At 42.7% G+C, this 25,236-nt stretch overlaps 1 protein-coding gene across 8 annotated transcripts in view; it reads right to left on the bottom strand.

The window, feature by feature from the left end:
• CCDC171 (coiled-coil domain containing 171) overlaps positions 1–25,236 on the bottom strand; it is a 982,183-nt gene that overhangs the window by 774,492 nt on the left and 182,455 nt on the right. For all 8 annotated transcript variants that reach the window (XR_003857717.1, XM_029608527.1, XM_029608555.1 and 5 more), the window contains exon 10: positions 18,237–18,324. Coding sequence is in view for 7 of the 8 variants with exons in the window: in XM_029608527.1 (XP_029464387.1) it covers positions 18,237–18,324 (88 nt within the window). In the remaining variant the exon portion in view is untranslated. The remainder of the gene's footprint in view (positions 1–18,236; positions 18,325–25,236) is intronic.

Here is a 25,236-nt window from a genome sequence, read left to right as displayed (position 1 = left end):
TGTGTAATTTTTCATCTGGATTAACTGCAGCTCACTCTACATCATAATCTGTAACACTCTAAACCACTGCCTGCCGCTCATACACAATGAAGCAGCCCACATGATTAAGAAGACAAACAAAGACGATGAAATAACTTCAGTTCTGAAAACCCTGTACTAGCTCCCAACAGTCCCACCACAACAAATTCAAAATCCTAGTCCTAACCCCTGGAGGCGCAACTCCAATATATCAACAAATCTTTTCCCCCTATATATCTGCTCACTCTTTTTGTTCTCTATCTCAAGCTTGCCTAGTAATATTATCCCCAAGAATAATGTGCCTTGCCAACATCAGGAAGATATCCTCAGCAAGATCTGCCACAACCCTGTAAAATATGTTACCACTATAAATCAAACTTGCCAGCTCTCCCTATCCTTCAGAAAAACTGGTTAAAACATGGCTCTTCGAAGCAGCTTTCAGCTCAAAGTAACATGAGCCCTATGATAATCTCTCTATATATATACTCCATATATTCTTTTGCACTATTAATTGCCCATTAGATACTCTCCATTCTATTGAATTTTATCTATTGTATCAGTTCTATACATACTATATTTTTTTTAAGTAAATTAAAATATTTTCACCAACAGCACAAATTAAAATATTATACTTTCAACCAAGAGACTGTTAGAGTAATGTAAATGGGCTATTACTAAAGATTGTACTACTATCTGGAAAGATTTCCTATCCAACAAACTGAAAATGAAAACTAGACCTAACTCAAAATAAACTAGCTGAAATACATGAGAAATCTGACTTTCAAAAGATAACTGGTAATAAAAACTCACCCCTAAAAATTGAACTATTGTAGTAATGCCAAGATCAATTTCTGGAAGTTGTAACCGCACAGAAACATCACCCACCCAGAGGATATTTGTTTCTCTCCATTCAAGCTAATTTATTGTCCTCCAAACAATTAGAAATTGTTAGAATAAGGGATTTAAGACAAGATAAAGCTCCCTGCTAATCCTTGCACAGAGGATAAATCAGCTATATAAATCAGTATATAAAACATGTGAAACCAGGTCTCAAATCAGTTTTCACAAAGGCTGGATAAAAATATTAAATATGATAGGTGAAACAGAAACCCTGGGGTAACCCACATCCCATAGACAGGGATCTGAGAGAATCCCATTCATCATACAGACTGATGTCGTCATACAGCTTAAAAAAAAACAAAACAGAATATAAGCCATTTCAATGCCATTCCCTTAATTTGCAAGATTGCCACTCTCTCAACAGGATCACAAATTCTACTAAATCATAAGAACATGCCATACTGGGTCAGACCAAGGGTCCATCAAGACCAGCACCCTCTTTCCAACAGTGGCCAATCCAGGCCATAAGAACCTGGCAAGGACCCAAAAACTAAATCTATTCCATGTTACCATTGCTAGTAATAGCGGTGGTTATTATCTAAGTCAACTTAATTAATAGCAGGTAATGGACTTCTCCTCCAAGAACTTATCCAATCCTTTTTTAAACACAGCTATACTAACTGCACTAACCACATCTTCTGGCAACAAATTCCAGAGTTAAATTGTGCGTTGAGTGAAAAAGAACTTTCTCCGATTAGTTTTAAATGTGCCACATGCTAACTTCATGGAGTGCCCCCTAGTCTTTCTATTATCCGAAAGAGTAAAAAACCGATTCACATCTACCCATTCTAGACCTCTCATGATTTTAAACACCTCTATCATATCCCCTCTCAGCTGTCTCTTCTCCAAGCTGAAAAGTCCTAACCTCTTTAGTCTTTCCTCATAGCTTAATCAAGAGAACACTATTTGCTCCTATCCACCAATCAAGAGAGTTTATCTTGAATTGACAATAAAACAGTCTCCGTACTACTGCTACTTGGAAACACCCAAGCAACATCTAACCTGTTGGAATCATCCAAACAGGAAGACAGTCGAGATGTCATTCTTTCTACCGTCTTAGATATAAATGGTAAATTGTGAATCGTATGGTAATTCTCGCAAAGCTGTGGATCAAGATTGGGCCTCTTTAAGATGGAGGTTAATACTAAATGTTTCTAACATGCAGGTACCCCCCTCTTGTAAAGATAGATTCACAAGAATTTTAAATACCTCCCTACCACCATCAGATAATGTCTTCAGTAGTGGGGAAAGACAAGAGTCCAACGGATAGATAATAGCCTTTACTTTCCCCAAAAATGAGAAGGAATCTGCTGAGACCACATGAAACTGAAAAATAAGAGTCCTGAATCTCACCATTCTGACTCATAGTCACCTCAAGGAACATAAGACTTGTCATACTGGGTCAGACTAAGGGTCCATCAAGCCCAGAACCCTGTTTCCAATAGTGGCCAAGCCAGGTCACAAATACCTGACTGGATCACAAGGGATTGATAGATTCCAAGCTGCTTATCCCAAGAATAAGCAGTGGATATCTGCAACTTCACTTTAATAATAGTTTATGGACTTTTTCTCCAGGAACTTGTCCAATCCATTTTTAAACACAGCTATACTAATAGCTTTCACCATATCCTCTGGCAATGAATTCCAGAGTTTACCCTGCTTACCTTATCTCACTGAAATAAGTTCTTGCTCCAAAGATAAAAACATCCGACAATATCCTTTGTAGCAATTCTTTCACCTTAGCATCAAAAAAACGAAAGAAAGAAAATGATCCACATTTTAAAGAGGGGGGAATGCCCACCTCTCTCTGACAATCCTTCTTCATACCTGTGTTCTTACCAACTGGAAATACAGCATACAGGATCTCCTACATCCTCTTCCATACATCTTGAAAGGTAGGGTGGACATGTTCTGCCACCAGTTCTTTAGTAACCCTCAGGTATTTGAGGAGGCTGAGAAGTAGTGCCCAGGCTCACCCTCAACCTGGCATTAGCCATCCTCTGGACAAAGTCAGAGAATGAAAGCTCTTCAGGTAAATATCTATCCTAGATTGTGGCAGAGGCAGCCCCAATGATATTTCAGTTGAGTATTCCTCTTCAGAAACTTATTTCTCTGTGTATCCAGGGTCTCAGGACTCCTCAGACTCTACTTCAGAAAACACTAGCTGTATGGATGTCTGGGAAAGCACAAAACATATAACCAACGATCTCTGTGCACTAAAACTTGATTTTGGAATCGGGACCAAGTTATGTCAAGGAGTATAAAAGCCTGCTCACTCTGAAATCATTCAACTTTGACTTGACATCAACAGTGAAGAGATAGGTTTCATGCCTCAAGCCTGTCCTGACGCCATCAAATTCAACATTAAAGGTAAGAGACACAAGTCACTCAAAAGACCAAGAGAAATCAAAGTGATCAACACTGAGACCACAAAGTTAGCAAGCTGAGTGAACACTAACAGTTCTACTATCCAACTACTCCTCAAAGAGTGCCGATAACACCAAGATTGGCTTCATAGAAGACATCTTCCATAGCTCTCTGAAGGTCACTGTTGAAAACTCTAGAACAAATCTCTGAAGACCAGTGCCTTGGAAAGCAGAGCTCACCTCCCCATGGTCACTTTATAGTGTGGAAAATCCGATTTCGGAGCGGCCTCGGAAGGAATGGAGACAGGCTGCGCGGCTCGGCGCACGCCGGCTGCCCAAAATCGGCAGCCTTGCGCGCGCCGATCCAGGATTTTAGAAGATACGCGCGTATCTTATAAAATCCAGCGTACTTTTGTTTGCGCCTGCTGCGCAAACAAAAGTACGCGATCGTGCAGTTTTTAAAAATCTACCCCTGAAAGAAGCTTACCACTTGTGCATGGAAACCTTTAACATATTTGATTGTCTCTGTCATATCTCCCCTACCCTCCAGGGTGTACATTTATATCCCCATATGATTTAGAACAAAGACCATTAACCATTTTAATAACAACCCTCTGGGTTGACTCCATCCTGTTTAAATCATTTTGAAGGTGCGGTCTCCAGAATTGTACACAGTATTCCAAGTGAGGTCTCACCAGGGTTCTATTCAGGTGCAATATCACCTCACTTTTTCTGCTGACCATTCCTCGCCCTAAGCAGGTAAACATCTTTCTAGCTTTTACTGTCACTTTATCCAAATGTCTGACAGACTTAAGATCATCATATACAATTACCTCAGATCCCGCTCTTCTTTTTTGTTTAGAAGAATATCACCTCAAATACTGTACCTTTCCCCTTAGGTTTATGCCTTTTAATGATTTACTCTGCATTTTTTTTAGCATTAAATCTTAGCTGCTAGATCTTAGACCATTCATCTAGCTTCGCTAAATCCCTCCTCATGTTTTCCATACCTTCCTGGCTGCCCACCCTGTTACAGATTTTCGTATCAGCAAAAATAAAACTTCCCCGACAATCCTTCCATTATGTCACTCACAAAAATGTTGAAAAGTACTGGTCCAAGGACCAATCCCTAAGGCACATCACTACTAATATCCTCGTCCTCAGAGAAAATTCCATTTACCACTACCCTTTCTCACATCCCACTCAGCCAGCAGCAAGGCCCAGGACACAGCTCCACACAACATGAGACGACGACACCTGCCACCCCTTCCCAGCCCTATAGGCGTGCACCCGGAAGCCCCACACTTAAAGAGCCTGTGGAGGGAACTTGGCTGTGGCACTCTCTAATATCACAGCCTCTCCACTGCATATAAGGCTCCTCTAGAGGAGCATCAAATGACTCAGCAACAGGTCACCTGCTTGTAGTACATATTGCTACTTCCTGCATTCCTGGTTCCTGTCTTCCACCCTTGCCATCCAGCCTCGCCTTATCTCCCTTATTCGTTTCCTCCAATGACTTTGTCCATTCTTGGTTTGCATCTCTGGATCTTGACCTCTTGCCTGGACCTATGTTTGTCTGCCATCTGGATCTTAAGCTTTTACCTGGACCTGACCTTGTTTGCCTGCCACCTGTAACTGACCCTTGCCTGGCCCTGACTATTCTTGCTAGCAGCCTGCCCTGACTGTGGCCCATCATTGACTCTGTTTGCCTGCTGCCTGCCCTGACCCTGGTGTGTTCTGGACTCTAGTAATCACCCCCATCCTAGGGATATGCCTAAGTTCTGCCAGCTGCCAGAACCCAAGAGCTCAACCTATGAGGGAGGCAGCTGGTAAAGATGAAGGTCCAGACTGTCCTGCTACAGGGTGGGTTTTCCAGCTGCCAGTGTAGGCTTCTGGGGTTTGCCGTCAAGGCTGCATCAACTACGCCAAAGCATTAAGGGCTCACACACCCGTTATCCTTCATATTTGTGTTCATTTTCTGTAGGTATTTCCCTAACCAGTTCCATAACAGCAGAGTCCTCAGAAATGGCCATCATAAATTATAATGAAAGATTTTTCCTGGTGCATTGCCCAATGAGACAATTTTTTTTAACATAAGTTTTATTTCTGATAACAATTTGGACACATTAAAATTAAGAAATAAGGAAATCTGGTCAGGTTTTTTGACGTAGAATTCTTGGAAGCTGTTGTGGATGGACACTTTCCATCTGAGGCAGTCTGAGGTGTTTTTCCTCTCTTGAATAAATTTTTTGTGATTTTCTTATGGTTTGATATTACTTGACTCAGTAAATGATATTGGTAAAGTGAATTTGTGAATTTATTTATTTAAAGGTTTTTATATACCGATAACCATTTGCACATTGTATTGGTTTACACTGAACATATAATAATGAGAGAGAAATTACATGGAACGATTAGGTTGTATAGCATGGTAAGAGAAAGTACATAACATTAAGAAGAGAGTACATAACTGTTGAAATAAATATATATATATATTAGTAACTATATACAAGTTGTCAATTTAATAGTTAGTACAGCCACACTAAAGAAAATAAGCTGCAGGCTGCATCAGCATAAGAAAAAAAACAACAAAAAACTAGCATAATCTATTTGGGGGAGGGGGGATTAGGCAGAAAATATATCCTCTTTAGCTCTGCTGGCCCAAGGCTCACATTGAGTCTCAGTGGACAAAACACACTGAAGAAAGCTGCAAGGCCATAGCAGTACACGGACTATCACAGATGGATGATGAATGACTTTTATGCTTTTCCAGAAACTTTAAGAATCAGTATGGTGCCAAGCATGGTCATATGACCCATGTATGCGACTATAGTAAATCGCTCATTTTCAGAGAATATTTGCTCTGATAATTGCAAAGCAATGAACTACAAAGATGGCTCATGTGGATCATACAGGCATGGAACACTTTCTGGGCATGCAGTGTTTTCCTGCACATTGTTATACCCACAGCTCCTTGGTCTAACATTTAGCTAAATTACTAAGAAAGCAGAGTTGCTTACCTGTAACAGGTGTTCTCCCAGGACAGCAGAATATAGTCCTCACATGTGGGTGACGTCACTGGACGGAGCCCTATCACGGAAAACTTTTCTGTCAAAATTTCTAGACGGGCAGATTGAGCATGCCCAGCATGCCATAATCTCTTCAGTCTTGTTTGTAGCAAAAGGTGCGAGCGAAAAAATAAAATAATAAAACGTTTCGGACCCAATTCCGCGGGGTGGCGGGTGGGTTTCATGAGGACTACATTCTCGTGTCCTGGGAGAACACCTATACAGGTAAGCAACTCTGCTTTCTCCCAGAACAAGCAGGATGTTAAGTCCTCACATGTGGGTGATTAGCAAGCTACAGGCTGAGTCATATTTGTTTGGACCAACAGTGTACAATTGTGCAACAGGCACAACAACTGGCGCACTGTTGGGAAAAATGAGGCAGCCTGAAAATCACAGCAGAAGGAAGTGGAAGGAGTTGGGATTATACTGGAAATAAGTTCAAGACGGATTGGCCAAAGGCAGAGTCTTGATGTCCTTCCTTGTCCAGGCAGTAATGTGCTGCAAATGTGTGAAGAGAGCTCCATGTTGCAGCTTTATAAATCTCAGCAATCGGTACTGAACGATAGTGTGCTACTGAGGTTGCCATGGCTCTCACTGAATGCGCCTTCACTTGTCCCTGGAGAGGGAAGCCTGCTTTTTCATAGCAGAATACAATACAGTCTGATAGCCAATTGGAAAGTGTTTGTTTGCCCACTGCCACTCCAGGTTTGTTTTTATCGAAAGAAACAAGAGTTGGGTGGATTTCCTATGGACTCAGTGCGGTCTAGGTAAAATGCAAGTGCACGTTTACAGTCCAAGGTGTGTAAAACCCTCTCGCCTTGATGAGAGTCAGTCCTTGAGAAAAATGTGGGCAAGACTACAGACTGATTCAAGTGGAAGTCAGTAACCACCTTGGGAAGGAATTTAGGGTGAGTACGTAGGACAACTCGGCCATGTAGGAACCTGATATAGGGTGAGTATGTGACAAGTGCTTGTAACTCACTAACCCTTCGAGCAGATGTGACGAATACTAGGAAGAGAACTTTCCATGTAAGAAATTTAAAATTGCAGGAGTGCAAAGGATCAAACAGGGAGCGCATGAGCCTTGCAAGTACTGCATTTAGGTCCCATTCCGTGACTGGTGGCCGTAGAGGGGGCATAAGTTGTAATAGACCCCTCATAAATCTACTCACAAGGGGTTGCGCTGTTACCAGGGCATCCCCAACTTCCTTGTGGTACGCTGAGATGGCACTCAGGTGTACCCTCACTGAAGAAGCCTGAAGACCAGAGTCTGAAAGGTGCAAAAGATAGTTTAATAGAGATGGAGTGGAGCAGGAAAAGGGGTCGATACCTTTTTGAATGCACCATATGGCAAATCTATTCCACTTAGAACGATAGGATTTTCGTGTGGAAGACTTTCATGAGGCTACAAGCACTTGAGAGACATCAGTTGAAAGATTGTGAGGGACAGGGTTTGAAGGTTCGGATGGTGTAACATGCCTTGGTTCTGAGTTATGAGAGTGGGCCCTGTGCCCAGGTGAATTGGTTCTCTGATCGAGATGTCAAGAAGCATGGGAAACCATACTTGTCGAGGCCAATATGGGACTATGAGTATCACTGACCCTTTATCCTGTTGTAGCTTCACGAGAGTTTTGGCTATCAGTGGTATCAGGGGATACACGTATAGGAGGGCCTGTATTCCAGGGGCGAGCGAAGGTATCCATGGATAACGTGTTTTGATGCCTGTTCAGGGAGCAGAATCTGTCCACTTTGTGATTCAGTTCAGATGCAAAGAGGTCTATTGTCGGCTGATCCCAGAGTTGGAAGATTCTGATCTTCACCACAGGATCCAGAGACCACTCGTGGGGATGGAACTGTCGACTGAAGAGATCTGCTACTACATTTTGTGTGCTTGCAAGATAAGAGACCCGGAGATGCATGGAATGTGCAAAGGCCCAGGCTTAGATCTACGCGGCTTCTTGGCAGAGGAGATAAGAGCTTGTGCCACCCTGCTTGTTCAAGTACCACATTGCAACTGTGTTGTCCATTTGTATGAGAACAGTCTTGTGTGAAAGGCAGTCCTTGAATGCATAGAGAGTACAACGTATAACTCGAAGCTCTAGGAAATTTATCTGAAACATTGCTTCAAGTGTGTCCAAGTACCTTGGGTTTGAAGATTGTTCACATGAGCTCCCCAACCCACTCTGGATGCATCTGTGGTTAAAGTCACTTGCAGAACTGGTTGCTGGAAGGGTAGACCTGTTAGCAAGTTGGCTTTGTTTGTCCACCAGAGAAGCGATAATCGCAACTAGTGGGTTATTTGAATCAGGGATGAAGGCAGTTGAGTGACTTGGAGCCACTGAGAATTCAAAGTCCATTGAGCGATTCTCATGGTCAGCCTGGCCACAGGAGTGACATGGATCGTGGAAGCCATGTGGCCCAGCAATGTTAGGAATTGATGGGCTGAGGCTGTTTTCTTTGTATGCAGAGATGTAGCTAGCTTGGAGAGTGACTCTGCATGGTCGATGGGTGGGAAGGCCTTTGTGACTGTGGTGTCTAGATCTGCTCCGATGAAAGTAAGGAGGTGAGATGGAGTGAGGTGGGATTTTTGGTAGTTTATGAGAAATCCCAACGAGTGTAGCAGATTGATAGTGAGATTGAGAGCGTCGAGAGCTCCTTGCTTGGAATGGCTTTTGATCAGCCAGTCGTCCAGGAAAGGAAACACGTGTATGCTTTTCTTGCATAGATGGGCCGCAGCCACTGCTAGGCACTTTGTAAATACACGGGGTGCCGAGGCAAGTCCAAAAGGCAGAACCCGGTACTGATAATGTTGATGTCCCACTAGGAAATGCAGGTATTTGCGGTGAAGTGGGGATACTGGAATGTGAGCGTAAACGTCCTGAATATCCAGAGAACAGAGCCAATCTCCTTTTTGCAGAAGGGGAAGCATGGTGCCCAGGAACACCATCCTGAATTTTTATTTTTGTAGAAATTTGTTGAGATTGCGGAGGTCTAGGATGGGGCGGAGGCCGCCTGATTTCTTTGGAATGAGGAAATAGCGGGAGTAGAATCCTCTGCTCTCTGCCCTTCTGATTCTAGAAGGGTCGTGTGATCTTTTTGCATCCACAGTGGATTGGGTGGTGAATCCGGGGGTACCATGAGGAAGTTTAGATGATATCCCTGGGTTATGATGGATATAACCCATTGGTCTGTGGTAGTGTTGAGCCAGTTGGTTATGAAGTGGTGAATTCGACCTCCTACTGGTAAATCTGGGTCTGGATTTGTGGAGCGGCTGCTGTTCTCTGGATAGGTTTCAAAATCCAGAGGCCTGGCCTGTTTGAGGTGGTGGCTGAGGCCTGGATGTCTTGGGCTGTCGAGGATGTGCTCTCTGAGACGGCCTGGTTGGCCTCATGCGAGATGTAGGTGGGTAATATCTGCGTGGGCGATAAAATGGTTTTCTAGGGTTCCTTCTCGTGGATCTTCTTGCACTGGAAGGGGCCTCGGTAGTAACTGTGGATAATTACCGCAGGGTCTCATTACGGTCTTTTAGTTGAGCCACTGCATCTTGTATCTTGTCTCCGAATAGGTTTTCACCGGAACATGGAAAATCAGCAAGTTTGTCTTGGACTTCAGGTCTCAAGTCAGGTGCTTTCAGCCAGGCCCACCTCCTGGCGCTGATGCCTGTCACCGACAAGTGAGAAGCTGTTTCAAAGGAGTCGTAAGCAGCATGAACCTCATGTTTCCCAGCCTCAAGGCCTTTCTGTAGTATGGCGTTGAGACTATCTTGCTGTTGTTGGAGGAAGAAAGTTGGCTATTCCCTGAACCTGCTTCCAGAGATTCCTTTGATACTGTGTCATGTAAAGTTGGTATGCAGCTATGCGTTATATTAGCATAGAGCCCTGAAACATCTTGCGACCCAAAATATCAAGGAATTTTTGGTCTTTGCCAGGAGGTGTTGAAGAGTGAGGCACAGACTTCTGGCCTTCTTCTGTGCAGACTCACTACCAATGACTGATGGGAGAGTTGTGGCTTTTGGAATCCAGGAATATGTTGGACCAGATAAGTTGCATCTGTCATCTTATTCACTAACTGAACAGTACAAGGATGCTCCCAGAAATGATGCTGGAGAACCACTAGCACTTCATGGACAGGGATAGCCATAACTTCTTTCAGAGCATCAACAAATTGGAGAACTTCCAATGTTTTATGGCGTGTGTCCTCCTCTGTAATCAAGTCAAAGGGGATTGTCTCTAACATCTCCCTTACAAAATTAGCAAAAGAGAGGTCTTCTGGGGGAGATTTTCTCCTTTCTTCCAGAGGAGATGGTTCTGATAAGATGTCCTCCATGGATGTGTCGGTGTCAACATCTTCCCATATGTCAGAAAGTGTCTCTAGTTGAGATCCTGAGGGAGGGAAGAAGGTTGGTACTGTAGGACGTGTTGGCCTCGATGGAAGATGCGGTGGCACCGACTTGGATTTCGATGGTACAGAAGGCATCGAGGGGAAATGTGGGCCTCTCGGTCCAGAGAGCCCTGATGGACCAGGCATCGGTTCCGGCATCGGTGTTAATCAGTGTTGAAAGGGGACTGGAGTCTGTGCCTTCATTTTCTGAGGACCCCAGAATGGGAATCGGGGCTTTCAGAGACTTTGCGGGTTGTTTTGGCATCGGTGGCCCGGGTTGTGTCAGAAGAGCACCGATGAGTGTATCCAATTGGGTTAGCAACAGTGTAAATATCTATGGCTCTAGTGTCTGTGTCGGTATGGGAGCTGGAATCGATGGCTGTAAATTTTGGACAGCATCAAGCACTGCCTGGCAGATGAAACCCTCCAGTTCCTCCCTGAAAGCTGATGTAGGTATCACAGCTACGGTGGGAGGCAGGCTAGGCGCAGCTGGCACCTCCACAGGAACTTGTGGGGGCTCAGTACCCGGCACCGATATCGGTGGGGATCGCCTTGGTTTCTCAGGTGGCGAGGGGGTTAAAGGCTCCTCTACCCGTGTCTTCACAATCGGCTCGATAGCCATCGAGGCTGATGTGTCGGTGCCGGCATCGGGAGTAGACTCGCGTCAGTGCTTCCCTCAGTGCTCGGTCTGGTCCTTCTCCGGCACTGAGGAAGACGATTCGGATGCCCTAGATGGAGTCGGTGACGGGCAGTCACCACTGCCCTGGTGCTCCCGGCGAGGTTTGATGACCAGTTTTTTCGATGCTCCTGCTGGTGACAGTCGGGGTGATGTCGATGGAGTCAGCTTGATTTTAATCAGGGTCTCCATCTTGTTGAGGCGAGCCTGCCTAACCTTCGGAGTCATCTGGGCACAACTTGCACAACTTGGGCAGTGAGAAACATCGTGTGATGAGCCGAGGCACAGCACACAGACATCATGTGGGTCGGTAATCGACATGGTAGGGGGGCACTCCAGACATTTTCTGAAACCTGTTGCCATGATGGCAGAAGTTGAGGCCCATAAACGATCGATGGCCTGAGGACACCAAAAAAAGGTGGTGCAGGAAACGACCGGAGATGGTGATTCTTTACTCACAGAGTGATGAAAACAATAAACCGGCATGATGTGCTGCACGAATGTTGGTAAATAAAAGTTAATAAATAATAATAATAATAATATCACGATGGGAGATCCCTATGAGGGAACTTTTTTAAAGAAGTAATCTTCAAGTTTTTTCCCGTGAGGAAAAAGTTTGTGAGAGAGTTCTCACAGAGCTTCTAACCACGAGGCAAACTGCAGCGCGGGAAAAAAAAAAAGAGACTGAAGGGAGACCCCTGTGGCTACAGGGATTATGGCATGCTGGGCATGCTCAATGTGCCAGTCAAAAGTTCTAGAAATTTTGACAAAAAAGTTTTCCGTGATAGGGCTCCATCCAGTGACATCACCCACATGTGAGGACTACCACCCTGCTTGTCCTGGGAGAATAATTAGTATAGTACTGCACCCAAAAGGGTAGCAAGTAGGTTGCATGGCTCATTGTAGTGCTGTTAACACAGCACAACTATTACAAGTGTGCTATTTTACCTTCACTGATGAGCAGATGCAATAAAGCCACCCAGAGGAAATCCCTAGCTAAAGACCACCATCAAATAAAGGTTAAACATGTATGAACAATTGCCAGTGGATAAGCACTTTTTGCATAAATCCTTTCATCTTTTATCTTTTTTTTTTTTTTTTATTTTAGCCAGATACGTCAGAGGCGTTCCAGGCCACAGTTAAGTTAGCAGTCCTAAAGTTAAATGGATTACCGGATCTAGCTAACTAAGACTTTGTCGGGCTATATTCAGCAGAGTGCTTACAGCAGCACTCCATTGAATATCCAAGTAAAGTTATCCAGCTAACCTTAGCCAGACAACTTACACATACATTGTGTTTTTAAATATGGACCTGTATGCTCACTCGTGAGACAGGTTTAGCATCATGGGTCTTTAAAGAGGGAAAATGTTTTCAACAGCAGCAGGTCCAGATGCAGGGTGGGTCTACATCTCCCTTTGAGAACAATATAGAGGTATTTCTGAAAGGCAAAAATCTGTTTACACCACCTACAATTCAACCCTAGAGCCCTATTCCAACTAGTTAACAACTTAACTAAACCTTGCACACCATCCATACCAGACATAGACAACCAGACAAAATGTGAAGAACTTGCCTTATTCTTCCATAATAAAATCAGCAACATCATGGCGCGTTTCCCCCTCAAGCAAACATACAACGATACAACACAACCCCAATCTACTTCTAATCTCTCATCATTTGACACCACCTCATCCCTAGAAATCGAATCCATCCTAAAAAAAATCAGACCCTCTACACACCCTACAGACACCATTCCTACAAAACATCTCCTCTCCATCCCCGGGATCATCGCTAAACCCATATCAAACATCATAAACAAGTCCATTGAACTTGGCACTATTCCAAAAAACCTTAAACATGCCATTGTTAAACCCATACTGAAAAAGCCCTCCCTCGACCCCTCTGATCTCACCAAATTCCGACCTATCTCCAACCTGCCCCTAATCACTAAAGTCCTTGAGAAAGCCATAAACAAACAGCTATCAGACTACTTGGATGAAAACAACATCCTTTCCCCCTCACAGTTTGGCTTTCGCAAACACCATAGCACAGAGACCTTACTCATTTCACTCTCCGACCAAATCTTAAAAGGTCTTGACAAAGGTCTCTCATACATCCTTATTCTCCTAGACATCTCCGCTGCATTCGACACCATTAAACATCAAATCCTACTAGAACGTCTAAGCAGCATTGGCATCTCAGGCCTGGCCCTACAATGGTTCCACTCATACCTAGCTGATAGACAGTTTAGCGTGCAAATGGGTAACTCCACCTCCAAACCACACAACCTCGCTCAAGGAGTACCCCAAGGCTCATCTCTATCCTCTACTCTTTTCAATATATATCTCCTCCCCCTCTGCCATCTCCTTGCTAAACTTGACCTTCCGCACTTCATATATGCCGATGATGTGCAGATACTTATTCCTATTAAAGACTCAATACACAAAGCTATGGAAATTTGGAAATCCGCCCTCTCTGAAATAAGCAGCCTCTTATCCAACAACTTCCTCGCCCTCAACGCTACTAAAACGGAACTCATCCACATATCACCCCCTAATATCACCCCCACCATTTTTATGACCCCCACTATCACACACAACAATGTTCCTACTACTAACCTCACCTTTCCCACCCATGTTCGGAGCCTCGGCGTATCCATTGACTGTCACCTCAACTGCAAGAAATTCATCAATAATACCCTCAAAGACTGCTTCTACAAACTGCACACCCTAAAAAGACTTAAACCTCTCCTACATCTCAATGACTTCCGCACCATATTACAAGCCCTCATATTAACGAAAATAGATTACTGCAACTCCCTGTTATTAGGCTTGCCTAAAAACACCATACAGCCTTTACAACTCCTCCAGAATGCAGCCGCCCGAATACTCACCAACACCCACAAAAATGATCACATAACTCCGGTTCTCAAACATTTACATTGGTTACCCGTAGCATCTAGAATTGCCTTCAAAGCCCTCACCCTAATACACAAATCTCTTCACAACCAGAACATGCACTGGTACAAAGAACACTTCTCATTTCACAACAGCAATAGACCCACCAGAAAACAATATCTAGCTACATTACACACCCCCTCACCTAAGCTTACTAAACTCCGCACCACAAACGAAAGAGCCCTATCCCTAGCAGGCCCGCTTCTTTGGAACAAGCTACCTACCTCCCTCCGCCAAGAAACTTGCCCAAAAAATATTCAGGCAAAACCTGAAGACCTGGTTCTTCAAACACTCTTATACCTAATATACACACATACACTCTCACCCCCCCCCCCCCCCCCCGCAGACCTGGGTCTCCAATCCCAGCTCCTCAATTACTTCTACCCCTTATATTCACACAACCACTCTAACCCCACCCCCTACAACTCCTAACCTCTCCCCCTCCCCCACCTATTTTCCACCTCCTTTTCACCCCCTCCCTCTACTCTAAACTACCTCTTCCCCCTCACCCCCCATAAAGTGAATTTATCAGAACTACATATTGTATATAAAAAACTTCTATATAAAAAATTTGTTCCCAATCACGTGTATATATACCTCCTTTAATTGTGGATACCCTCCTATATATCAGAATCTCCCCCTCCCCACCCCTATATATCAGAATCTCCCCCTCCCCACCCCCCCACCCCCGTTTAGATAACCTCTTTCATGTATCACACTTTTATAATTTTACTTATATAATCTAATCTGTTATTTGTATGCTCTGAATGTTCCTTATTTAATTATCTAATTACGCAAAAATTGTAAAGCCTGTTGCTCAGTTCTGTTATATGTAAACCGACAAGATGTTCCCAACGTTCGTCGGTATATAAAAATTACTAAATAAATAAATAATAAAATAAATAAATATATATATATATATATATATATATATATATATATATATATATATATATATATAACTTTCCTACACAATCTGAAGAACCCAGATGTCTGAGATTACACGGGACTAATTGTTAGCATTAAAACTCATACCCTCCAGGGAGAAATTTCAGTACTTAGTCTAATAGAGTATTTCCTTTAGATCTCATCAAAAACCAGACTAGTTTTGATTCACTAGCCATGTAGGGCTATCAGCACCTTTGTTCATGCTGGCAATTCCTTGAATCCTGGGAGCTCCAACAAGAGGACCCTTGAAAGTGCCTTCTTTGTGAAAAAGGAAACTTCCCTAATACTTGCCAAATGCAGATGATGAGCCAATGATGGAAATGGACAAGGTTTGCAGAGTGCTCTTGGGGTTGCCAATAAAATCCAATAGCTCTAACTTCTCTCCCACAAGATTGTTGCCCAAGTATAGAATATCACTCCTGAAAATCTTCCCTGAAACCTGATGTCCACAGCCATGCTACTTTGCATTTGTCAATGACCATGGCAGAGACTCAGTACCATTTCAAAAGCATCACAGGCTAAAAAGACAAGATAACAAGAGAGTTGGATCAAGGAAGAACATTATATGCAGTAGAGATGTGTATCGCACCGGCAATTGTTTCCGATTTTGTAGAACCTTCTCGCGATTCTGACAACCCGGATTCTGACAACACGTCGTGAACAAATCTATGCCCGATTTTATAACACGCGCATGTTATAAAATCCGGGGTTGGCGCGCGCAAGGGGGTGCACACATGTGCACCTTGCGCGCGCCGAGCCCGAGAGGAGCCCAGATGGCTTTCCCCGTTCCTTCCAAGGTGCTCTGAAATCGGAGCGGCCTTGGAGGGAACTTTTTCTCCAGCCCCACCTTCCCCTCCCTTCCCCTATCTAACCCACTCCCCAGCCCTAACTAAATCCGCGCTGCTCGCAAGTTATAAAATCCAGGGTCAGTGCGCGCAAGGGGGTGCACAATTGTGCAAATTGCGTGCACCAAGCCACGCAGCCTTCCTCCATTCCCTCCGCCCACCCCCACCTTCCCCTCCTTTCCCCTACCTAACCCGTCCCCCAGCCCTACCTAAAATCCACCTTACCTTTACCTTATAAGTTGTGTCTGCCTCCGGACAGGCGTAGGTTGCGCGCACCGGCCAATGGCCAGCCTGTGATCCCGAGCACAGCGGCAAATGGCCGCTGTGCCTGGAGGCTCAGGCCCTGCCCCCACCCCACCCCCGGACCACCCACCCCGCCCCTTTTTCAAGTCCTGGGACATATGCGCATCCCGGGGCTTGCGCATGTCGCCGGGCCTATGCAAAATAGGCTCGACGTGTGCAGGAGCGGGTTTGCGCGGTTACACGCATATATTACGCGCGTAACCCTTTTAAAATCCACCCAGAGTATACCTGTCCCTCTGGTCATGAAGTGAAATTCATCTTCAGTAAGAAAATGAGCAAGTTTGCACTCTATCACATAGGGTGTGCAAATAATTGAGCATAAAGATCTATCTGAGAAATAACAGCAATATTCTTCACTTTTGGTGCATATAGGTTCTTCAGGAAGCCAAGTAAATGTGCCCTGGGATCTCCAGAACCCTCCAAATCAAAGTGGACATTTGCCTTTTTTTTGTTGTTTTTATAAAGGAAAATAAGGGAAAACATCCTCTGGTGGAAAACTATTTCCTGCCTATCATAACAAGGGCATGGAAGAAATGTCTGAAAAGGAGCCCTCTTCAGCACTGTTTTTCAAGAGATGATTCAAACTCCATGACCATAAAATACAACTACTTATTCTGTTGTGGAAGAAATGACAGTTCTGGCACTGCCAATGCCAAATGACATAGATTTAATGATATAATTGCCTAAAATTGGGGTGATATTGTCATTACTGCAACTAGTCATATCAAGGTAAAGTAGCTCATGCTCAGCTCATTCAGGATTGATGAACACCACCAAACCAAGAATGCCCCCAGCATCCAAGGCAATTTCACTAGCAGGTCATTCAATAAGTTCATTGATGAAGCATTTAACACATGCATCTCAGTGAGTTTGAGATGTTGATCAAAATTCTCCAAGATCATCTGGTCCATCACCATACAAAATGTCGCTAAAGCCAGCACCAAGGTAGGCCTCAAAGTGGACTACACATCCTCTAGTGCTGTGTGGCGAAACAACTTGAAGCATAATGGATGGTCTTTAGATTAGCATAGCATGACTTCAGTGCAGGCAACTTGGGTCAAGAGAAGATTTCTTCAAGAATAGGCGAATTGATACTTGTTTGAAAATGAAAGATACCAGACAAGATTTAAAGAGATATTAAATGAATAAGCTTGATGCAGGGAAAGTCTACAAGTACATTTTACATCTATTTTACCTCTAAATTTCATACAGTATATATGTGGTATTTAAAATCACTTAGTATATAGAAATATAATAAATGCAATTGCATTGAAATCCATCTAAATTAAAACAAGTGAAAGTAGAATAATGCATCTGACCTTCAACAGTAACCAACAGTAAAATGCTACAGCACAGAAAATGTGTAGCATCTTGTGTGTCCTACACGACCTTTGGAATATGTGACCCTTTTTAGTTGTTGAAGGTTGCTTGAAATTTGGCTCAATTCAATCAAAACATCTGTTCCCTTTGCAGGTATACTGTAAGGACTTCTCTCTCTGCTAGATTTGGAGCACAGCAAGGGAGCCATTCTCTATCACAGCATATAGACATGAACACTTGTAAATCAACTTATGGGCTAGAAACAGCATGTCCATATTCCATCACATTTTCCCAGTCAGCTAGGCCACTCAACTGCTGTGAGAACTCCTCCTATCATGTCATCAAATCAAAGCATGCTGAGAGGAGGGACTACAAAAGGCATCTGCAGAATTCCCATAAAGGAGTGACTTTGGAACACTGACAGATGCATCTGTCATCTTATAGATTCAACTAACCTGACATAGTAAAGCTGGCCAAGAGTAACTCCAGATCTCTCATGGTGCCTTCATGTATCTGTTCTGCATCAGCCTGGCGTTTCTTGGCCTTTTCATTTGGAAGATTAAAAAAAAAAAAGCATTAAAATGTTTTTAAAAAACAGATAAAATTCATACAAAATTACTATCCTAAAAAACTTACATCTACCATTTTCATAAAAATTTAAAAAATCTCAATGCTTTAGACCAGAATGATTAATGCTAAATATTGGATATTTGGTAATCTAGCAAACTGTACAAACTGAACATATGTAAGCAAATCATACAGATCTGAACTGATAGATTCACATTTATGAAATGGTAATGTCCAAGTTAGTGCATATTCATTAGTCCCTCTGCTATAGCAGAATATAAATATTTTTAAACAAATAAAAGTCTAGAAATTCACATTTGCATTTTCAACATTCCAACAGTTGAATTTAGTAGCATTAAATCAGAGATGCCCTTACATTCTGGATCAAGTGAAAAAAAAATACTGAAATTATTAATCATCACAATATTTTACAAAAATGATGGTGCACTTAGCACTTGTTTAGTAGCAAAGATTGTTGGTGAACAAATAAAAAGAATGCATGTATATCCAAATCTGCCTGCTTTCCTGACTCATTGTCTTTTGCCTTCAGCACACACAAAACACTGATTACACAGATATTTCTCTGTATGCTTAAATTTTGAGGGTAAGACAATCATGCAGTTTTGCTTTATAAAACTATATTCTTTCTGCGATGAATCATCAAAATCTAAGCTACAAATAGCAAGATAGGAAAATAATAAGAATTAGAGATAAGCTTTAAAAACATAACAGGATTTTTGCACTTTCTTTAGAATACTTCAGACCCTGGATAATGTTCCCCCTTTGCCAGCAGGAAGAAATAATATACTCAGAACTTTGACAAGCCTGAATTTATAACTGTCCTCAATCACTGTGCTTCACAACTGATATTTCTGAAATGAAAACGCTCAGATTTCAGGCAAGGACAATCATACAGGTTTCAAAAAAACTGATAAGATACCTAATCAAAAAGGCAAAAAAATAAAAGAGATGGAAGTAATTGGTTTACCTCCATCTTTTGGGGTTTTTTGCCTTTTTGAGTTTGTTATAGTAGACCCTATGGATCCTGCACAGCTTAAAGATACGTTCAGTTACTCAGCTGAGCATGTGGAGGATATGCTTTGGAAATTTTCCTTGTTTACTGACAAGGAAGCTCAATTAAGAATGCCACTTGGACTGAACATCTGATTTTGAGTAAACAATTGATAAGATCAGAGTTACACTCTGCAACATTAATTGAATATTTGAAGCAACATATGATTCCACATGGGCTAAGCATCAAAAAGGGACCTTCATTATTTAAAGATAATGAATTGCTTGTTCAGAAATAGGTTGCCATTCTGAACAAGTGTTCCATGGACTTGATAATGTTGATTATAGAAAATACCAAAAAGACTTCACAGGAAATTGTGTCACAGATTGATACACTGTCTGATCAAATCAAGAGTGCTTTAACTTTGGAATCTTTCCAATCATCATTGGCAGAATACAAAGAATTTCTAGATCAATTCAAGATAACAACTAAGCAACTGAAGATAAAGAAATACTGGCATGATGAAGAGGGCTATAGAATGAATCGTGTTTATTGTTGGTTGAATTTTACTCAGTCTTCCACTTCATGTCCCAAACATGTCACCTTTGATGATTCGGGAGAGGATTCATCTAGTTGGTCAGATGATGACATTTTCTCAACCTGTTTTAGGGGGAGGTTGTCAGATGAGTTGGCTGCAACAAGGTCAGAGAGTCTTTTGGAACCCCATTACACAAGCATATTGATGTGTCCGTCGCTGTCCGACGTCTCTGCTCCGCCCACCTTACCTCGTTGGCAACTCCCTTCGGGGTTGATGGAAGGCTAGCTGCTGCAGCGTCTCCAGGCCGTCCTCCTCCGGCATTCCCGGACCGGCTCGACGCTGCAAGCCGCCATGTTGACCAGATGCCTAAGGGCGCGTGGCCCAACTGATGTACCAGTGTTGGATGACGTCACCAGCTCCAGATATTTAAGGTCTCAGTTTTCGCTAACAAGACGAGTTAGCAAGGGGTTCGCTTCCTCCTGGTCACTGCGGATGGGATTCGCTCTCCACGACCCTAGCTACTCTGCCTCTTCAGACTTCACTAAAGGTACCCGCTCCGCTTGGGCCTCAGTTTCTCTTTTTCTTTGTAGGTCGCAATCCGGAACCAGTACTCGCTCCTCAAGGGCCCACGTCCCGGACTTGCTCCTGAATACCACTTCTGCTAAGAAGTCATCGCTGCTTACAACACTGTGAGTTTCCATCTATCTCTCGGAGCTTTCCCTGGGTACAGGTACTCGCTCCTTGAGGGCCTAATGTATACCCATTTCCTGGGCTGCCTTAAGAGACTATTGTGTGAGTGTTACCATTAAGGACTTGTTCCAGTACTCTGTATATACTGCCTACTCACTGTCTTAGTTTCTCTACAGCTCTGCCACCCTGGGATCGCTGTTCCAATACCTGAGGGACTACAGCCCAGCCGGGCGCTTCCAGCTCACTACTGTCACCTACTGTCACTGGTTTAATATATTGCTTCTAAGAAGTCTTTGTTGCTTAACATCAGTGAGTCTGTATCTATCTCTCAGAGCGTTCCCTGGAACCAGGTACTTACTCCTTGAAGGCCTAATGCATACCAACTCCTGGGCTACCTTAAGAGACTACTGGGGGAGTGTTACTATCAAGGACTTGTTCCAGAACTCTGCATATACTGCCTACTCACTGTCTTAGTTTCTCTACAGCTCAGCCACCCTGGGATCGCTGTTCCAATACCTGAGGGACTACAGCCCAGCCGGGCGTTTCCAGCTCACTACTGCCACCTCTGGTGGTTTAACATATTGTTTAATAAAAGAACTAGTGTGCGTCTGTCTCCTACACTAAGCCTGACCAGTGGTCCCTCTCGGGATTTCCCCCGAGGGCGTGGTCACCTGCCACTGGTCCAAGGATCCACCCACAACTACTTTAATACTACAGATTGCTAAATACCAGCTTTAACAACAGAGCTTTCTGACACATTGCTCAACAGCAATAATTCATTTATCTTTGGTTGCATTGACACTATATCAAGAGGTTGTATTTAATCTTTGCCTTTCTTATGTACCGACTGTACAATATGATCCTTTTAAATATCACATGTGTGCACATATGTTTATTCAGACTTTAAAAGTGAAACTTTTTTCTATGCAAGAATCAAACAATGTAGATATTTCTGTAGTTCATGGTAAGTCTTGGATTCCCCCTGGTCCCACTGAACATTTTGAGATTTGGTCCTTCAGGATATGACATTTGAACAAGAGAAAAAGGAAACATCCTACAATTTGAGATCTGAACATCAAATGGTGTTGAAATCTTTTTCATCCGATTCTTGGATTGTCATCAAACTAGCTGACAAGGGAGGCTCTGTGGTCATCTATAAACAGGTGAATGATACAACATAATACACTCCACTAGATGTTAAACCTACCTCTTGAGATTTTGGAATGCATTCATGATTTAATATCTGTTGAGGCAGCACCTTTTTAAAGAACATTTTTTTTAGATAATAAACTTCAGAAGATTCCTGTAATATATTGGTTGCCCAAGATACATAAAACATTACTGAAACACCATTAAGACCAATCGTGTTGAGCAATGGTTCTGTTTTAAAATCTTTGGCTATACTTTTGGACACATTTTTACATCCACATGTATGTCATATGAGATCATATGTTCAAGATACCACACAGGTACTCAAGAAATTGAATATAAGAACATAATTCTCTGGATCCATTTCCTACAATTCACACAGATTGCCCTTTCTGGACAGGGTGGTCATCAAAAGTGGTAATTCTATTTGTACCAGCGTTCATAGAAAAAACACTGATAGGAACAACCTAATAAGATATCAGAGCCAACATCCAGGGTTTTTTTTAAAGCTGGTTTGCCTGTGAGTCAATTTTTTTAGAATTCAACACATATGTTCCACCATTGCAGAGTTTAAATTACAAGCTTATCGGTTAGCCATGCGGTTTTTTGAAAGGTGGTATCCACTGTCTATTATGAAGAATGCCTATCATTGGGCTTTGTAATTGGATCGGTCAGTTCTCATACAATACTGTGATAAATGCAAAGAAAATCTAACTGTTTGTGTTGTGCCTTTCTTCAAAAAAGCCTCTTGGTTTGTGGACTATATTAAAAATGGTACTGGCATGTTCTTTCTCTACATCATGTTTTTTAAGAGCTCCCTTTAATTTCATATACTCGTGGGACCATTATTAGAGACTCTGTGGTATGCACAGTCCTTCCTGATCTTTCTACTTCAACGGATCATTCAATTTTGGAACATCATTCTTGTAGTCATGATCTCCGCGTGCTACCATTTGTAGGTAACATCTTGACACATCCTACATCGTAATTTGTCATTCATTTGAATTTTTACACCATTTGTGAATCCAGCAATGTGGTTTATTGTCATTCAATATTGATGTCCTCTTGTGTATGTTGGGAGAACAAGGTGCTTGGTTTACACTTGTATTCAAGAGCATCGAAGATGCAGGCACACATTGTGTACCATTTCATTTCTAAGAACCACATATTTGAAGAGCTGCCCTGGGGGATCATTGATGTGGACCTCCCTTCAAAGCATGGTGGTGACTTTGCTTCCTCTTTATATTACAGAGAACACCACTGGATTTTTCTTTTGAATACTGTGTCCCTGTATGGGTTGAATGAAGAGATGAAATGGCATTTTTTTATTTGATAAATATTTTTTTCTTTTTCTGAATGAAATACCATTTTTCTTGGTTTTTGAATGAATTCACATTGATGACATTCATACCACATCTCAGCTGTAGGGATTTAAACTGACGCACACATTTGGCTTATTAGGCAAAGTGGAACAACAAAAAAGATGATGGTACATCCATTTTTACTGGAGTGGTTTACAGGCCTCTGACTCAAATGGAAAAACTAGACAGAGCGCTGGTTGAAAACATCCAAAAGGAGGGAAAAGTATTGATTTTTGGAGATTTTAATCTGCCGGACGTAGACTGAAGTATCCCTTCTGCAGAATCTACCAGAAGCAGAAGGATAGTGGATGCCCTGCAAGGGGCTCTGTTCTAACAAATGGTAATGGAACCCACAAAGGAGGGAGTTATACTTGACCTAGTGCTCACTAACAGGGATATTGTCTCTAATTTATCAGGTGGGTGCCCACTTCAGCACCAATGATCAACAAACAGATTGGTTTGATACTGCAAATAGGATCCGGAGAAGTTAATCAAAGATGCGAGTTTTGAACTTCAAAAATACAGACTTTGTGGAAATGGGGAAATATCTGGAGGCAGAATTTGAAGACTGGGAGAAAATGAGAGAGGTGGAACAACAGTGGGCCAAACTAAAAGGAGCAATTACTAAGGCAACTAATCTATATGTTAGAAAAGTAAACAAAAGCAAGAGAAATAAGAAACCAATCTAGTTATCAAAGGAGGTGGCTGATAAAACAAAAGTAAAAAGAACAGCATTCAAGCAATATAAAGGATCTCAAAAAGAGGAACACAAAGTTTCTGGTGAAACTGAAGGAGATGAAGAAAGCAATCAAGAAAGCAAAAAGTCAGGTGCTTGAAAGGATTGCCAAAGAGGTAAAGAATGGGGACAAATTATTTTTCAGATACATCAGAGAAAGGAGAAAGCTCTAAAGTGGTATAGTGAAACTGAAAGGTGACAGGGATCAACGTGTGGCGTGAGATAAAGAAAAAGCAGAAATATTAAACCCTTACTTCAATTCTGTGTTCACTAATGATGACCCTGGAGAGGGACTGTCACTAATTAGGAAAACATTGCAGGGGGGTGGAGTAGAGAAACTCCATTTACAAAAGAGAATATATGGGAAGAGCTAGGAAATATGAAAGTGGGTAAAGCCATGGGACCTGATGAGATTCATCCCAGGATACTGAGGGAGCTCAGAGATGTGCTAGTGGGTCTGTTGCAAGATCTGTTCAATAGATCCCTGGAAACAGGAGTGGTGCCGGAAGATTGGAGAAGAGCAGTGCTGGTCCCCCTTCGCAAGACTAGGAGCAGAGAGGGAGGCTGGAAACTACAGGCCAGTTAGCCTCACCTCAGTGGTGGGAAAATTAATGGAGACTCTTTTGAAGGAAAGGATAGTGAACTATCTACAATCCAGTGGGTTGCTCAACCCGAGGCAGCATGGATTCACCAGGGGAAGGTCCTGTCAGACAAATCTGATTTTTCTGATTGGGTGACTAGGGAACTGGATTGAGGAAGAGCGTTCGATATGATCTGCTTGGATTTCAGCAAAGCTTTTGATATGGTCCCGAACAGGAGGCTTCTGAATAAAATGAGAAGCTTAGGAGTAAGCGCAAAGGTGTTGGAGTGGATTACAAACTAGATGACAGAAAGAAGGCAGCGTGTGATGGTAAATAGAACCTACTGTGAAGAGAGAATGGTGTTAAGCTGAGTGCCGCAAGGATCAGTGTTGGGACTGGTTCTGTTCAATATCTTTATGAGCGACCCTGCAGAAGGGATTGAAGGCAAAGTTTGTCTATTTGCGGATGATACTAACATCGGCAACAGAGTGGACACACCAGAAGAAGTAGAGAGAATAAGACGTGATTTAAGGAAGCTTGAACGGAGATCGAAGACATGGCAACTGGGATTCAATGCCAAGAGGTGCAGAGTCATGCATCTGGGGTGTGATAATCCAAAAGAAATTTATGTGATGGAGGGTGAAGAGCTGTTGTGCATGGAGCAAGAGAGGGACCTTGTGGTGATAGTCTAGTGATCTGAAGATGGCAAAGTAATGTGACAAGGCAACAGCTAAAGCCAGAAGAATGCTGGGCTGCATAGAGAAAGGAATAACCAGTAAGAAAAAGGAGATGATAATACCCTTGTACAAGTCCTTGGTGAG

Source organism: Rhinatrema bivittatum, chromosome 1, assembly GCF_901001135.1.
Source record: "Rhinatrema bivittatum chromosome 1, aRhiBiv1.1, whole genome shotgun sequence".
Classification (NCBI taxonomy): domain Eukaryota; kingdom Metazoa; phylum Chordata; class Amphibia; order Gymnophiona; family Rhinatrematidae; genus Rhinatrema; species Rhinatrema bivittatum.
The sequence above is the reverse complement of the archived record's forward strand: the minus strand, read 5'-3'. Positions and strand labels throughout refer to the sequence as shown.